This window comes from Stylophora pistillata, chromosome 2 (genome assembly GCF_964205215.1).
Source record: "Stylophora pistillata chromosome 2, jaStyPist1.2, whole genome shotgun sequence".
NCBI classification, from domain to species: Eukaryota; Metazoa; Cnidaria; class Anthozoa; order Scleractinia; family Pocilloporidae; genus Stylophora; species Stylophora pistillata.
Window position 1 is genome coordinate 1,957,201 of NC_142520.1, and position 18,053 is coordinate 1,975,253.

Sequence of the window (18,053 nt, forward strand, 5' to 3'; positions counted from 1 at the left end):
CAAGGAGTCTTTAGCAACAGAAATAATTATTTTTTTAAATTTATACCTACCATCTGCTTCGTCGTAATTTTGGAGTGTAGGTGCCCTGATTTGAAGGCAGCAGCCACATTTGTGATGTTGATCAGAACAGCTGCAGCGACGGCCGGCAATTTTTATTGAAGACGGACTGAAACCCGCTTCCTCATCTGCAAAAAAAAAAAATAAATAAATAAATAAATAAATAAATAAATAATAAATTCCGTGTTAGATTAAAAGGCTTAGAATCTGTTAGACGTGTTCTCTATGCGGAGAAAATTGTCATCACGAACTTAGAAGTGCATGTATAGGCGCCTTTTATTGATTAGTGGCAAAAATGATGTCTCGTTGAACTAGCCCTTGCATAAAAAAAAAAAAATACCGGAATACCTCCGCCAAAAAAAACTGCTGTCTTTTGCATGCACAGTTTAGCCATTTCGTAGCGTTTGATAAAATTCATCTTCAGAGCTTGTCAGCAGTTTGAAAAAGGGAAAAAGCATTCTTGCTCTTACACAGTTGACCCATTACCCTGATTACGGCATAACATTCTGGCCTAAAATGATTCCTAAACCATTGTTCGAGAGAAGGACTAATTAAAGAAAAAGAAAAAGTTTTCCCTAAGGTTCCAATTACAGGCTCTCTGATTTCTCGGTCGAATGCAGCGCATCAAAGGAACTATAGATAACTTGCTCGTGGGCCAAGCCATAAACTAGGTTTTTATCATTCCATTATTACACAAATTTACTTTGTTAGGGTAATACACGCATAAAATAGGGGTTGGTATGAAACTGTAGAACAGAGGAAAAATACAGACGAAAAGCGTAACAGCTAAATTTTCACGCCGAATGATTCAAAAGTATTGTAGGATTAACTTCTCAGGTTACGAACTTTTAAGAGATAGGGTGTTTTTTAGTTAGAAAGGATATTTAAATCATTTCGTTTGTGTTGTTTTCGTCTTTTGTGCATGCCTCAGGCTCACAAGACCATTTTGATTGTCATATTATACCGTAGGATATATTTCAAAAAGTTGGAGCCAAAAAACTAGAAAAAGAAATACTAGTGAAATGATTAATCCCTTATTCGATGGTTTAACGTATTATACGAGACGACATTATGCTCATTGCTTCATCCCATGGGGCTCCAAAAAAAAGGCCACCCAACTCGCAAGAAATTTGCACGTCCTATCTGTTAATTCCAACCAGATCGAATGGGGTGTATATACAAGGCGTTTTACAGACTGTTAGGCTTGATGATAAACAATGTTGATGTCAAGAAAGAGTAAAAAAAAGTGGTAATCTTTTAAACGTATTGCAAGGAAACAACACGAATGAACATGAAAATTGTTACATACCGTTCTCCCATGTAGGCATTGCATAGACCATGTTACAAAAAGCTAAGAGAGCGATTACCATCATCATTTGACCCATTGTGCTGTGAAGTGTACAGGGCAATCGGCTGACTAATTGATTAAAACTATTTGACGAGACGCGTTTTAAATCTTGAAAGCGCAGCGTAAGTGATGGCAGAGTTTCTATCTTTTACACCAATCAGGAAATGTCATAACCAAATATAACAGCTGGAAAATGAAATGATTTAGTGTTAACTGCTTTGTTATATTTATCAAATTATTACTACAACGCGTCCGTGACATCAAATATTTTCGATACTTATATTCCTTTTTTGGTTATAATCAATCGGAAATAAATTCTCGATACAAAGTGAGTAAAAAAAAAAGCAACAACAAAAAAAGCAATAGGCCACTAGATCTCCCATTTAAAAGAAACAGACGATTTAGATACTTTTTGTATGGCAAATATTTGGTTTAAGTTGGTCGCGAACCTCATGAAAAAAATCATTTGATAAACAAGAACATTTCATTTTCGCGTCATTCTAATGAGTCATTTTAAAAGATCCCCCCATGAATTAAAATTTATGCAAGATCAAACTTCCCTCTTAAAAAAAAAAACTGAAAGTTTCGCCGTCCAAAGTTGGTATACGAATGATTGACCTGAAACAGAAGATTACGGGATCAAAAGACTTTTGCTTGAAATGCAATTGTTCAACTTGTTATTGTTATTAGAAACAGACGCTTAACGTTCTTGAGAAAACAAAGTATACTTGGGCTAGAGTTTTTTCTTAACACTCTTACGTGTCTAATAATTGTCATCAATTATTTTTTCTCTCTCATTCGTTCTTCGTGACTAACGACTTTCGTTTTATGTTTAGATTTCCCGTTATGGTGAGTATTCTTGAAAAACGAGGCCTTTCATAGAGGGTCGTGAACAATCGCTGTGACGAATTGATTTCAGTATTACTAACATTTTATTTTACAAATGCTGCAATATCACAGCCTTTACATTACATTCATCACACCATGAGGAAAGACGATGTTAAGGCTCCTTTAAAAAGACAAAATTTATTCAAGTTATTAACAACAAGAGATTTGCTGGTCCGGAAACTATTATAATTCATTTTTTTTTTATTGAGATATCCATCTGATCGAACAGAAGTTTTCTGGGAAAACGAAAGCGGTTTAATTTGTCAGTCACTGCTCAATAACTAGAAGCCAGCCAACTTACTAGAAAATGAAATAACGATGGAAAAGTAAATCTCTTATTCGATGATTTAACAATACGAGCGGACATTCTGTACTTTACTCGCCGCTACGGAGCCAGGGAAAAAGTACTACAGAACTCGAAAATTATCCGCGCGTGTGAAACATCGAATAAATTAATGCAAATTTTTCACAGTCCTAGAACCAATAGAAGCCACAAAATGTTTAAAGTATGTCCTCTATTTTTGAGTCAGTACACGGTGCAAATTTGCAGCGAAAAAAAATTTGTTTTGGGACAGCTGTGTTTTCTTTCCTAAACACGGTGAAAATATCACCTAAAATGTACCTAAAACTTGGAATCTGATCAATGTTTTTCGTTACCTTGTTCTTGAGAGACAACATGGCAGCTGTTCCTCAAAGATTGCGGTGCGATTTCTATGGTATACATCCGTGAATTGTGACTAGGAATTAAGCCAATGAACACACCACATACATGTTAAGATAATCTGTCAAAGTAATAGGAACACGTTGAGTCTAATTTATTTTGCTGGAGTTTAAATTTTTCTGGTACAATTTCCGCGCCATAGAAACGCGTTTCACATGAATTGAATTCGTAAACGCTTTCGGCAGTTGATTAGGCATTAAACCAAAATTATAAAGATGGCTTCCCGAGATCAATAACATACGATTTTTTTTTTCATCTTTTTTATCTGATACAGAATTTCACAAGACCACAATTCGCCCCACTGTCTCACAATTAGACGAAATTTGCATAAAATATTAAAAAAGAAGTTGAGTCCACATTGTTTTGTTCCACGGTGTGACGTCGCTGTCCTACTCTCCTTACAACACATCGATCAAAAAATTTCTCAGACGGATACACATCTTTGGCAGTACTCCACAAAGATTGCCAAAGTATTTGGAGTAAAGTTATTAATTAACTCTAAAAATGTTACTTTCCGATGGTTTCCAATTGCGGATTTGGCCATCTTTGTTCAATATCAAACAAATTAGTTCCCCCGTGAAAATCAATCCGCGCTGAACAGTTCTTTAGGTCCCGTATTTTCAGTGTTACTTTCATGAGTTTCCAGTATTGCAGTTTTTTCTTCATCAGCGCTTCCTTCTTTTTTCTCGCCGTTTTCAGGGCCTATCTTTTCGTAAAGCAACGGTCGTCCAGCATCAGGTGATTCGCGGCTACAGCAGTAATTCCCCATCGTCTTCAACGAACTGTTTTCTTAACGTAAATATAAGAAATTGCCTTCGCTATCTTTCGTTGTTCTTGAGCATCAATGCAGTTCAGAATACCAGTTTCCTCAGAAACTTTATCTCATGATATGTATTTCCACGTTTTTTCAGGTAGACAACGGACATAAATTGCCTGTTCTGCCACGTATCCTGTGACTTCTTTGGACTCTAATCGCAATATCTCGTCAGATTTGTTTCCAGTCTACCCTCAAGATGTCTCCAATCGAGTCAGGTCTTGTGATATCTCACGTGCTGTTCCAAATAGCTAACACGAAGAGGAGAACGACACTGTTTAGTGCCCAGGGTCCATGAGAGATTAACAGATAAGGAGAGCAAAACCTAGTCGCCTCTTGTTTCGTTAACGAAATTTTAGATTTTCTTTCCCAGAGGTATAGAGCAAATTTTAAAGGCAATTTTAAATTCACACAAATTCGCTTTTCAGTAAATACGTAAGTTTGTTTTGATGCGAGACTGTAATATCTGAATTGCAATCGTCATCAGCAAGGTTTGGCGGGAATTGAATGGCCCATAACGCAACTTCTATTGCATTGAAAACTCTTCACGAAAGTAGGTTTACAGATTAGAATTACGGGTTATATTTTTTTCAGTGCTTCTTGGCAAGAATTCACTATCAATTCCAAGCTTTACATCGACAGTAACAACAGTTTATATCCTTTTAATTCTTTTTCTTCGTAGATCTATTGCTCTTTCTCAAACATATAACACTTAAGTGGAATATTTCCACACAAACTTTGTTCTCAAACCGGGTATATAACCTTTTAGTAAGTAACCAATAAAAATACTTAAATTCACCTCTGTCAGAAAACATCTGTCAAAGTAACTTTTAACAATAACATACTGTATTTTAAATAGCTTCATCGATAAATAGAAGCAATAAATATTTCTAACTTTTTTGTGAACCGTTACTTCCTTACTGATTCCTCTTTTAATTGCGTGCAATTTTTCCCGCTTGTCGAAACTAAGTTCATGCCGGTGCGTTCTGGTTTAAAATGATCACTGCTTGTGTGTAGCAAAGGATGACTCATCCTCTCTCATTTGGGGAGGGACAAAAGGTATGTTTTGAGCAATTTAACGATCTTACAAGCACTAAAAGTTTTACTATTTTGACCTTGCAAGCGGTAAGTGAATCGTGCAGTCAACATCCCACGTGACCTTCACTGCTGACGTCATATCGGCGACAAGAAATTCGACATGGAGATGATGAATGTTTCTCAGAGGTAGCTTTTTATGGTGAGTGGTATTTTCAACGTAAATGTTTCTTCATTTTTTTTAACGGCCTACAGATGTTTTTTAGAGGAACACCTTTCAACGACGATCCTAAGATTCTAGTGTGAATATTTTCAGAACTCACAAGTTGAAGATTGACGATGTTAGCTACCTAAAAAACACGAAAGGATGGAACAAAACGCAACAAGAACGTAAATAATTTTTTACATGATCATCCCCCTCCGGAATTAAAAACGCCTAGAGTAGTAGTACAGGGGGAGGTATTTCATCTCTGCGGGGGTCGGGGAGGTCTCTTCAGGTTGGATGACGTCTTGGATTGTACGACAGGTTTACCAGTATTCCAACAAGATTTCTGGATCGCAAAGCCGTCTACAGAGATGGATAGAGTCTTGGACGGAATCTTTGTAAATTCTTTTCCTCCACTGTTATACCTTAGACAAAAAAAATGCATCGTTACTTCGTTATGTTTTTCTGGTAACATAGCGAAGCAAAGTTTGCTATGGAGACTGATTCGTAGCGCTGCCATAACCAACTCGGTTTCTGTAGCGCGAAACGACAAGAGTACAACTTACCCTCCCCCCCCCCCGTGGCAATTCTCGTCCATCACGGGTAACACGACCGTATCTTGTCACGTTTCACTGACTATATTTCAATAGCTTATTACACAACGCGGTAAGAAAGGCACAGCGAGATAAAGTTGTCTTGCCCAGAAACAAAATACAACGACCCAGTCAGGTCTCGAACCCAGATGTTTCGCATCCAAGTCCTACAAGCTACCCATCAGGTCACTACACCAAAGTAACGTAGTAATGTGTCTTACTTACTTGTAGAGACTTTCAATCATTTTGTTTGTGATAACACGAGGTCCTATTCCAAAGATTTTGAACAACTGTGGACAAGAAATCATTAAGGTTAGATTTCATCTCGAAAACTATATTCCTCCGAATACAATGTTCTTTACTGCCTGTATCAGAATTCAAAGTTTGCCGAATTACTTGTTACAGACCTTTGCTAAAAAAAAAAAGAATACACCAAGTAACTAAGAAGGGTTACAAAGTTCATCGAATAGTTTGTCGGTGTCCTAAGTGTTTCGAAGATGCTATCAGTTATTCTCCTTACTGTCTGCCAAACAGCTCTTATGACATTAGTTCAGAGAATTCAGCATTGGATCAACTTATTATTCCCTCAATGATATTTTTCTTTATTCTCATCACTTGTCTGCCTGGTATTGTATTGATATTGTAGGGAGAAATTCTGTCTTGGTCACTCATGGTAAATAAAGGGCGAAGATGCTTATTACTTAGGGAAACAACGACAAAAAAAGTCTGCTCAAAGTTACCAGACGTGAATCCGTTTCACACAGCTTTCCCCCTCGGAAATTCAAGAGGCCTGGAGCAATACAAAAAGGGGGGGGGGAGGGGGGAGAATGTTTAGTCCTTGCAGGGGTCGGGGAGGTCTGTTGAGGCTGGAGGACATCTTGGAATGTCGTACAGGTTAACCAAGATCAACAAATCAACGAGAATTCACCTGATCGTTTTCAAGGTTGTGCACATATATCCCACGGAACTTCAGTCCGTCTTTGAATAAAATCATAAAGTGATGGCCGTCGTTTTCTGAGATAGCCTGAAAAAAAAAAAAAGGAAAGAAGAAAAGATTTTGATTTCTCCTTCCATTACCAGGACCCACAGGTGTAAAGTCGACATAGTTTCAAACAATTTAATGATAATAACTAACCCAGAATTCTTAACCTTCAAATTCTAAGATCCCGCCATCGAGTATTATTGATAATCTCTTTATCTGTCCGTTTGACAGAGTATTGAAAGCGTAAAAGAGAGTTCAGCTTCTGATTATACCTGGAGGTGAAAAGGTTGACCCATTGACAAGTAAGTGACCAGCAACTTATTTCTCGTTACAGTATCAGCCCTGAATCACACATTAAGGTCAGGAGAATAAAGGAAATGATCACCGACTGAAGAAGCTCTTGATTGTGAAACAAATTCTCCTTGTGAGCATTTTATGAAATATCTAAAGAACAGCAAGGAGAATATGCATACTGTTGTTGGGATGTCAAGGGTTAAACGACCCCGCAGAACTAAGAAAATAGCGTCACTTTACCGTCAAAAGGGTAACACATCTACAAACCTGTAAACATTTTTCTTTCTGATCCTGGTTCACTGTGCCTGACAAACACACATGAGATATGGCATTCACGATAATTTTTCTATTCGACTTTCCGCTTGGCTTTACGTAACACTGCGGCCCTAAAAAAGACAAATTAACCACCACATTTAATCTGTATTCCCAAACAACTCCCAGCACAATCAACAAGTTAACGTACCACTGAATTCCGCAAAACCGGAAAGTTGCGAGGGAGCTGTTGCCAAGTAAGTGGAGGTATCGTCATTGACGTCATATACATGTTGCTGGGGGCCTGGGCGACGATAAGTGGCATAGGAGTCTGGGATTCGCGCGGGGTGAGCCTGAGCCTCTTTAAGTCTCAGTTCCTGCTCGACTTTTCGTTGTTCTATTTCCTCTTGACGTAACCTCTCCTCCTCCAATCTTAGAAGCATTTCTTTCTCGCGTTGTTTTTCTTCCCTCCTTTAAAATGGAAAACGTATTTATTTTTTACCATTTTTTCGAAAAAATGCATTTCGATCGGGTGGTGTACAAACAATATCATAGTTATCGCAGCGGGCAATCATAACAAAGTAAAATATCAGAATAGCCAATGAGAACTCAACGTAACAAAAAGGAAAACAACAAGCAGCCTAAAGCGCGGGAAAACGCGGGCGACCAAATTGCGATCGTCGCGATTAGTTTCAGCTTTGCTCCTGATTGGTTGAGTAAAACCAAAGCAACCCGGAGTCCTTTGAACACTCGGTTGAAATTTGTTGTTTTTTGACGTCATCCTTGTTTGAAAGCCGGCTAGACTAAGACAGAGGTTCAGAGTTGAAATCCAAAAATTAGATAAAGTTCATTTTTGATTATTTTCTTGGTCTCTTAAACTCTATTCCTCCATTTACCGTCTCTTTTTCTCTAATTCTGCCTCCTTTCGTGTCTTTTCTTCTGCCTGTTTCTTTTGTCGAGCCTTCATAAACCTCTCCCGCTTCCGTTGTTGTTCCGGAGTCAACCCCTGTATTGACGAGGAAAGCAAAGATATGCAGATTGAAAAGGCTAACTTTCCACGAAAAGATTTTTTCCACTGCAACTTTTCACCCATGCTAACCTCCCTGTCCAAAATAATTTGAGGGCCACTGGTTTATCAGCGCAAGCTGTTATGTGTATACCCTCTTTAAATAAAGTCATTATTATTATTATTATTATTATTATTATTATTATTATTATTATCATTATCATTAATTTACCTGCGGTGCAGGATTATCATCATCGCTGATAAACATCGCCATTCCTTTCTTCTGAGGGGTGTGGACCTCGACCTCAATCTCTCCCGTACCTCCAAAGTTGTTTGAATCTTCTTTAGCGTCGGATTCCGCGTCAGGATGCACCAAGGGGGAAGGGGTAGGTACTAGCCCCACGTTGACATCCCAGCATTTTCGTGTGGGACTGGGGCGGGAAGCCGCTGGTTCGTGTGAAGCTGGACGTGGTGGTCCCGGCGTGGGCCTTGAGCCGACTTTAACCGCTGGCTGGGATGACGGGCGCGCTGTTCCCTGATTGTCAAAAGGTGGATAATCAGACAGACGAAATTCACGAGTCTCAAGCCCTGCGCCATTGGGAGGATTGGACTCTAGTGCGTTAGCAGGCAGCGGAGAGTTTGCTGGGGATGACCAGGCGACGGGAGGCGAAGACTGAGTGGGAAACTCGGACCCAGGTTTTCTCGGAGTTTCGTGGGAATGAGGCGTCATAACAGGAACCTTCTCCGGACGCACTGCCTAAAAGTTTAAATAGCATTTTCAATGAAGAGAATTCTTCTGACCACCTAGGAATCTCAAGGAACGTTTGCTCGGTTTGTACGCGTGTTTTCTTCATTATCATTAAAACTATCAAATCTCGACGAAAGAATGGTTGTAAAAGTTCACCATATGTTAGCTGCGTAGAACACGTTGATTTCCAGAATTACACACTCACCTCATTTCCAGTCCCTTCTCCAACGCCCGGACCTCCTTGCGCCTTTCCAATAACATACCAAAAGGCAGTCTGTCCCAATCTCCGTCGCTGATCTTCCCACTCGGCCTGGGCTCGATGTTTCTCTGCCTCGATATGACGCCGTTTTTCCTCCAACTGCATGCGCAGATAGGCGATCTGCGACGTAACAGCTTGTTCTTCTTCAGCTTCATTCTGTTCCGGCTCTTCAATCTCACCTAGGAGCAAAACATTGATTAAAATCATTTGTAAGTGCCAAGCGCTCCTTCCAGAGGTGACAAGGAGTTTTAGTGAGACTGATCTATCTTGTAGGCAACCCCTTGAGCTAACCCCCATCCCCTACCCCAGGGATTTCATTAAATTTCCCTTCTACTTTACCGATGTCTCTTTTAACTCCTTGAGGGAGAGACGCACAGTGGTAGTAAAGCGTCATGCTCAAGAAAACAACACAATGACCTGACCACATCTCGAACCCAGATCGCTCGATCCGGAGTCCAGCACGCTGACACCAGGCCACTGACTCTTCCGTCCCGTGACGTGGAGTAACACTGGAGAATGCTCTAACGAAAGACACCCGGCGTAGAGACTACCTCGCGTAAATCAAACATGATTTTCACGACGAAAAGTCGAAACTTTACATTCAAATTGTTAAGTTACGTGACGCTGACTGGCTGGTACTGAACTGAAGACAAAAGGAAGATAACATGAGTTTCTTCCAGTCAATTGCAAACAGCCCTGACTCAGCAAAAATATTTCCCTGAACAGCAATGATACCTGACCAAAGGAAACTCCAGCAGTTAATAGAAAACAAAGCCTTTGATTTCACCTTTAATACTGACGATATCGAAGGTTTGACCTTGATCACTAATGGAACTATCAGGTTCTATTTTTATAACAAACAAACCTTGAAAATCACAAGGTAGGTCAGTTACTTGATCAAGAATATCAGAAGGCGACAACCCACAATCCCCTGCAGCATCCATCAGACTCTCAATCTTGTCCAATACACTCCCGCTTGGGCGCCAGGTGGCACGTTCTCGGGAGGGTGCGCTCGTCGATACAGGTTTAAGCCCCTTCGATTTAGGAACCTTTTCTAACGACGACGAAGTATCGTCTGATTTTTCTTCACTCCCTTCCACTTTTCCGTCAGAGTTTTTGAAATTAGATTCATCATCATTGGTAATCACTTCTTCAACCTTATCATTCATAACCTGAAATTTGGACGTGTTTTGGCCCCGCTGACCGCTTGAGGAGTAAAACTCAACTACAAACGCGTCCGAGTTAGTTTGCGGTGATGCAGTTTTCTTTGATATTTGTCGTTTCGGCTTCGGAGGCGACTTCTTTTTCACAGAGTTGTTTATCACTGTTTTGTCTGACATTTCTGTCGATTTATTTTTGGTGTCTCTTTGACCTTTCATCTTTTCATTTCTTTGCATTTTCAGCTCAGAGTTGTTTGAGAGCTTTTTCAGAGCCTCGATTACAGGTACACCCCGTGAAACTTCGTGTTCTACCGAGCCGCTCACGTGATCAAGAGTGAAAGTTCGACGGTTTTCGTTGGACGTCGTGTCTAATTCGGGACCCAGGAGTTTTACCAAATCCAGTTCTTCGTTCGAACTATCAAGAATAAACGTGTTGCTTCGATTACGCGGCGAATCTACGCTTTGCGACGAAATATCATAGTCGGAGAGTGACGAGATAAATCCGGAATCGACCGATCGCGGTCGGACGTCACTAGAAGATGAAACCTGTTCGACCAGTTTTTCAGATGCAATGGTGTTTAAAAGGTCCGTTAGAGAAGTACCAGTTTGGAAAGCCAGCTGCACAGCAGAAGCTATATCATTTAACGAGTGAGCTTTCCGCATGGACGAGGAGTCAGGTGACGCTTGGGCAAAGGGGTGTGGCGACTGCAAAACAGGTGTCTTCTTACCGCGATCAATTACTTCCGAATGGCGTTTTCTCTTACGGTTTTCTTTCCCAACTGAGACAATCTTAACATCCTCGCCCAGTGCTGTTTTTGAAAATTCCACGAGATCCTTGGCAAGTTGATCCAGAGCTTGTATCACAGGAATTCCAGCTTTCTTAGCGTCTGACATGTCCTCTAGTGAATGACTGCTCCTCTCCGACGACTTTTTATCGGTCTCATCGTGGATAAGCTCCGAGTCGGATTTTGAATTCAGTCGCATGAGATTAGTTCTGTAAATTGTCTTTGCTTTGGCCTCAGGTGTCACACTTTTTAAAGCTTCTACAACTGGAGTTCCTACGGCTGTGGCATCGTCAATTGTCTGCGAAATGTTGTCTAATGAATACGTACGGCGATCAGATTCTTTACCGTCCTTAGAAGTCTTCGGCAAGGTTTGTAAGGATTCGTCAACCGTCGTGGTTTCCCGAGAACTCTCCAAAGTTGTTTGCACTCGATCTCGAGCCATTTCTTTTGCATTTGCCTCCAACAAAAGCTCGCAAGCTGAAGTCAAGAAATCCAACTTCTGCACAACACCTAAGCCTTTCGCCTTGCTCTCGCTGCTGTTGTCTTTCCCTTGAGTGGCTTCTTTTGTTTTCATGTGAATACTCAGAGGTGACAGCATCTGCCGCTGGCTGCCATCATACAGGCGCAACTTCGTTCCTTCACCAATTGTCTCAAGGGGACTGGCCAGCGCGTAGGTCTTCCTGTTAACCAGTTTTTCTTGTCTTCGATGGACAGCATCAGGCGTTCCTCTGAGAGAGACAACGTCTTTAGGGTATGTAAGCTGCCCTAGAGCGTCCACAACAGGGAGACCTCTCTGTTTTGCCTTTTCCAGTGTTTGACTCACTTCATCTAGAGTGTAAGTTCCTCTGTTTTCGCCGCCTCTCTCGGGTATCTTAAGTCTTAACGGACTCGGTGACATTTCTTTTGATAAAGACTCCAGTGCTTCAATAACGGGCATCCCGGTGCTTTTAGCGCGCTCCAGCGACTTTGATACATCATCAAGAGTGTATGTGCCTCGCTTCTGAGCACTATCAGTCCCTCGAGCTAGCTCGGTGGTTTTGGTCATGTTTTGGAGAGCTTCAACCACTGGGATACCTTTCTCTGAAGCATTCTGAAGTGAAAAGGAAACTTCATCCAGCGTATAAGTTCTTCTATTTTGCTCCAACTGGCGAGTCTCTTGGAAGGATCGCCCTTGACGGCTCTTTGTTTTTGACAACTGCTCCAGCGTTTCAATAACAGGGATTCCTACTTTGGCGCCAACTTCGACAGAATTGGATACATCGTCGAGATTGTACGTGCCACGCTTTCTAGGTGCCTCGGAAGAACGTTCTTGATCAGGTGACAATTTTGCCCGATCATTAGACGATTGATTCCGGTCAGTACACGATTGCCTCTTATCAGAATACGATCTTCTACGATCAGAAGCCGATGGGAAAGATACAAAAGTCAAGCAATCTTCCAGTGTTTCCAAAGCATCCTCGAAACGGGCTTCGATCTCGTCTCGATCGTCAGGCGGCTGTTCTTCTGCATCGAAGGGTCTGGGTTCGAAGGAAACATCGCCATGAGCATGCGCATGGTTCGTCCCCTCCTGAGCTAAGTGATTTAACGTGACGGAAACTGGAATTCCTTTCTCTACAGCTTCTTCGATAGCGTGCGATACGGAGTCCAGTGAGTAAGTGCCACGGTTTTGAGGTGGTCCAATTTTCATTTGGTCTTCACATGAAGCATTAGGGAGCAAATGAGTTTCCTGCTCGGAGGCAAGCCGATCTAACGCTTCAACTGTCGGCAAACCTTTGCACTCGGCATCCTCTAGAGTCTGCGAAACACTGTCCAGGGTGAAGGTGCCACGATTTTGAGAAGTCTTTGAATGGAGTTTTTCTCCTGAGTTTATATCAGTCGATGAAGTGGACTCCTGTTCGAACGCAAGCTGATCTAACACCTCCACTGTAGACATGCCTTTCTTCTCCTCATCGTCTAAGGTCTGTGACACGCTATCCAGGGTGAACGTATCACGCTTTTTAACAGAATCAGCTGCAGCTGGTGAACTGTCAGCTTCTCTCCAGACTGACGATTGCAATTCTTCGCGTTTAGCGAGCTGATTTAAAACTTCAACTACAGGTGCACCTTTGTCAGTTCCTCTTTGCAACGACGACGAAACCGCGTCTAAATTGTATGTTGAACGTTTCTCGGAGGTCACAAGTTCCTCTTCTGACGTCAAAGTCTGCTTTGTGAGCGTATCGACAGTAATGGTGCCTTGATGAAATTTTTCAGCCTCATTTTGTTTTACCCCTTGCTCTTCTTGTCCAATCGCTGAGTCCAATTCAATTGCTACACTTTCCAGAGTGAACGTGCTTCTTTTTTGAGACATTTCGTTTGACAAAGACGTTGTAATGTTTGTTTCTTGCTCACTTTGATCAGATTCCTTCTTAATCACCGAGTCGTTGAGTAAGTTTATCACAGGCTGCCCATTCTCAGTGATATCAGCTTTAGAAAGGAATACAGACTCTAAAGTGAAGGTGTTACGTTTGGTACCACGCTCGCCTGACTCCACTTCTCCATTCTGTTTACCTTCCTCCTTACTAGCAAGCTCGTCTAAAACCTTAACGATCGGTGATCCTTGATCTGATACTGAATCTAGAGTGAACGTGTTTCGTTTGAGCAGCTTCGGTAGTTCAGAGGTTTTGTTATCTTCCAAATCCTCTTGCGCGCTGATTGGCTTGCACGGCTTTGAGTTCTGTTGACGTCTGAGGTTAGAACGCGTTTTCAGGGCCTTGAATGGTGATTGCATCAGAAAAGCTTCATCCTTAGCGCGTTTTGAACGCGGTTCATCGTCAAAGTTGACCTCAAAGGCCAAAACTTTGTCCCTAACGGCCCCAATTTCTTTATTATTCACAGCCGGAGATTCTGAAACAATTTCTTCCTTTCTCGCTTCAGAATCATCAGTTTTAAATCTCGCCAACAAACGAGGTGGCAGTCGACTTTTTGCCGCATTTTTTAATCCCACATTGAACGCGATGCTATTCCTTGGAGAGACCTGAGACATCTCAGATTGAGTTTCTCTCTTCGACAATACTTTGATCGATTTTGGAGATTCACTTCTTAAATCTGCTTTCATTTTTTCATTTTCTTCATTTTCTTCATCCTCGTGCGATCTAACGGCAGGTTTGGTAAAAGGTTTCTTCGCCAGCTCTCTTTCTGGAGTAACAGCCAGTGTTTTCATACCAGAGGTGGCCTTAAGCGCCGCTATTCTATCACGAATACTTCCACCTGTCTGAACGTCCGGCTCGAGACTAGTCTCACCGTGAAACATATTACTTTCCTTTTTAAATATCTCTTTAGAAGAACTACAATCACCATCCAATCTAGTTGCACCAATATTCTTCAATAACGATCCTGATTCAACTACACATGCGTCATCTTCCGGATCAAAACGAACACCTGCTCTCTGCCCCAAACCAACAGGTTCATCTTTGGCTCCATTTTCACGCACACTCCATGGAGTTTCCTCAGTATTGCGCATGTGTTTAGGAAGGATAATCGCTGTTGCTATGAAACACGGTCGCCCATGAGATTTTTCGTCAGTGGCAAGTTCTGTTGTAGCTTCTTTCTGCATGCGATCTACAGAAATAACGAACATTAAAAGATGTTTATCCTTCGAAAATAAAAAAGAGTATTTAAAAGGAAAATTTCGACAAAACTTTTGATACAAGCGACACATTACAATATTTCTGAAGCATTGCGGTGGGCCTTTGCATGTAAAAACTGATATATATATATCTATATATAATCACCATCCAAATTAATCGGATGACTCATATATATAAAGATATATATAAATATATATCGCTAAACTGGAAGACAGATTTTCTAGCTAATAGCTAGACCTGGTGGAAGACTAAAACATTCCAGTAGTGTCGTGACTTCGCATCCCATTTTACCGTTCTATACAGATAAAACTCTATTAATTTATATCTCTTTTATAAATTAACATAACTTGCAGGAAATTTGCCGAATCGTCGTTTTGTTTCCACCTTAAGAGCCCAAGTCAAAAGGTTATTTCTAAAATTCTGCCTAAGCAATTCATTTCATTTTCCGAAAAAACAAAAGAAATAAGTGAAATAAAATTAGTATTTTCCCTTAATTAAAGAAACATGACAGCCATTATTTCCAAAATTATCATTTCACGAAGCGTTTAGACTGCCATTAGAAGCACTCTTCCGCACAAAACAGAGCAACTATAAGGCAACAAAATCGGCAACATCAAAGTGAGCATCAATCTCGAATACACATATTGGTACTTATCATTTTCATATTTACACAAGGGCGCCGAATAACCCCTGACGAGCAAAAAATGTACAAAATGTAAACAAGACGACGGTAATTTTGTCATTCATACTACATTCGTCAAAATTGGCTTAGTAAACAGAGGATAAAGAGGCAGAATTCAACAAAAACAAACACCTCTCAACCTCAGAAACAGAGCATGGGCGAATATAATTCCTTAACAGAAATATTATAAATATTACATAAGTGCTTCAATAAAATTAGGATATTTTATCAAGCACGGTTGAGTTCGATTTCACTGCAAAATTACGTGACATTTCGGATATAAAACAATTAAGAACAATTAAGAAAAGTTGAAAACAGCTTTAGAAGAAAATAGGAAAGTTGCACTCCTCAATTCTATGCTGACAACGAATGTCGATGCGATAAAAGAAAAAACAAACAAATAAAATACCGCTGCTAAAATGTTCAGTATTATATTCAATTTAATATTGACTGCTAACCTGCTCTAACATGAATTTCACCCGAGATTGAAAGACGACGCGTTTGAGCGAACGCCGAAGTTAAAAGCCGGGTTAAAAACACTCCTGTGTAAAGATTTCAATAAACAAGTTATCTACCTTGAACACTTCTCCACCGAGCATTAGAAACCGCTCAGTGTGGTGAACTCAATAGTACAGCACCAGATTACAAACACGTTGGCTTCCGGTGGTGTACGACAGGTCCTGTTAAATAACTTCTTCGATCTTCCCTGCGTGCTCGCCTATGATTACGTGAACTTCTCGGTGGTGTTCCCACTGAAGTTAGATCGCAGAGATTGACGAGATAACAAAAATCAACTGCGGTCAAAGGCGAGCCAAGAAGAATTGGACAACCATAACATTGCGCGCGTCTGTCGGTCGATCGAGTGATGTTCACAACACAACAGGCGTGTTAAATAAAGGACTCAATATAAACGAGTGGAAGCTATTTCGGAAACATGACGATCGAATCAGACACTAACTCCTTCGTTCCTGGCGGATGACATCACCGCCGTTGAATTTATAAACGATATTTCCCACACAACATCCAACAGTATGAGCGAAGCAACAGTACAACGCTTATGTTACAAAACAAACCACGATTCTTAAGTCTGTTCACAATTTTCCCGATTTCTGTGTTTCGAATTGGTTCAGACGTGATACTCCTGGCGACTCTTGGCAAATTTGAGAGCTCACTCAGTCACGGACGGCGAAAAACAACACAAAATCCGATTAAAATACTCAGATATAAATATATCGTGCCACGACTTACAAGTTAATATATTCAGATCTTACATGCAAATTACGGCACCAGGGGCGAATCGCATGTATCAACAATTTTATTACTTCGCATATATTATTCATCAGTATGGTTAAAAGACTGTCGGAACACTTACCTTAAATTCACAGCGGCAAGAGAAGTTTCCTTAAATCCAAAAGTGTCGGCTTAAGAGCGTCTTCACCATGAGTAATGCTTTAAGCGTCACTCAGGCGTGTCAGATCGATGTCGTAAACTTCACGCATAAACACGGTCACACACAAGCACGAAAGGACTGTAACGCGCAAAAAAATCACGGCTCGCTAAAAAAAAATATTTACGAGAAACTAATAAAGACACTACTAACATCCAAAACAGGCCTGTACAACAGAGATGAACGATTCAGGAGCAGAAAAATGCCACAACTTGGTATTTTTAAATAAAAGCGATCGGTGGGTTCTGGTTGTTATGATATGGAAATTACATTCGGGATTTCTTGCCAAGGAAAATTGATTTGTCCGCCACACCTCGGATTGAAATAAACACCGGCGGAAAAGGATAAAAACTTGCACAAAATCACAGCCGAGTAGCCGAATTTTTTCTTGACACTTAATTTCGCAGTCATTTCCTTGAGCCCCGTGGCAAACATCCGTTTCTCGACGTAAAATGTTTGCCGCAGAGCAGAATTCATAAACCTCTTCTGCCTGCTTATACTTTTAAGATCTGTCAATGTTGATAAGGGTTTAATTGCATGGCGTCTAAAATTGTCTTAATGCGTTTTAGAAAATTTCAATCAAATTGAAAATAGAAAAAAATTGACCGGATATGAAAGCAAGACATGATATTCCACGGCCTAAGATAGGTTCATTTTCGTTAACTTTATCACAGATGAAGGCGAGCACAGGTCAAAACCACAGCAAAAATCTGCCTACTAAAGGGGATCATATTTCTATCGCCTCTGGGTTCATCATGGTTATAAAAAAGTTGTCAGTTTAGTGTCAGTGAGAACTTGCCGTCAATTCCTTTGTGAGAGCGTGCGGATAGGGGGTGGGGTGGGTAACTTCCTATTTCCCTCCTCCCCACCACCACCCAATGGGACCTTTGCTGCATAGTCCAGAACCAGTCAGGAGAAAAAACAAATAGATTATAGTACCCTCTACCAACCCCTCCCTTACCTTTGTCGTTCAACATGACTTGTCCCCCTACACCACTCCGGGCTGCAGTTAGCCAACTGATTCTCGCTCCAGGGCTCCCGCGGCCTGTATGTCTGGGGCTACCACGCCTTCTAGGACTACCACTGTCATTATTTTCCTGTTTGGCATGTGGAAAAAAAGGCATTTACTTCACTTGTTTGGAATCACTTTT

The 18,053-nt window shown here is 40.9% G+C and overlaps 1 protein-coding gene and 1 non-coding gene across 6 annotated transcripts in view; both read right to left on the reverse strand.

Annotated features, from left to right (window-relative positions):
* LOC111340363 (uncharacterized) overlaps window positions 1-1,537 on the reverse strand; it is a 6,746-nt gene extending 5,209 nt beyond the window's left edge. Inside the window, exons 1-2 of the transcript XR_015996744.1 lie at window positions 1,367-1,537; window positions 51-185 (exon numbers count right to left, since the gene is read on the reverse strand). This is a non-coding gene — a transcript (uncharacterized LOC111340363). The remainder of the gene's footprint in view (window positions 1-50; window positions 186-1,366) is intronic.
* Window positions 1,538-3,065: 1,528 nt separating this feature from the next.
* LOC111340356 (uncharacterized) overlaps window positions 3,066-18,053 on the reverse strand; it is a 29,044-nt gene continuing 14,056 nt past the window's right edge. For 3 of the 5 annotated variants that reach the window (XM_022947191.2, XM_022947190.2, XM_022947189.2), the window contains 9 exons: window positions 17,864-17,999; window positions 9,149-9,381; window positions 8,428-8,952; window positions 8,086-8,195; window positions 7,401-7,660; window positions 7,205-7,323; window positions 6,590-6,685; window positions 5,887-5,951; window positions 3,066-5,493 (listed from right to left, as the gene is read on the reverse strand). In XM_022947191.2, the coding sequence (XP_022802926.2) occupies window positions 5,328-5,493; window positions 5,887-5,951; window positions 6,590-6,685; window positions 7,205-7,323; window positions 7,401-7,660; window positions 8,086-8,195; window positions 8,428-8,952; window positions 9,149-9,381; window positions 17,864-17,999 (1,710 nt within the window). In that variant the 3' untranslated portion in view covers window positions 3,066-5,327. Of the gene's footprint in view, window positions 5,494-5,886; window positions 5,952-6,589; window positions 6,686-7,204; window positions 7,324-7,400; window positions 7,661-8,085; window positions 8,196-8,427; window positions 8,953-9,148; window positions 9,382-10,067; window positions 14,745-16,030; window positions 16,713-16,827; window positions 16,924-17,863; window positions 18,000-18,053 lie in introns of those variants that run through there. The other 2 variants (XM_088749115.1, XM_088749114.1) reach the window with 2 other exon arrangements.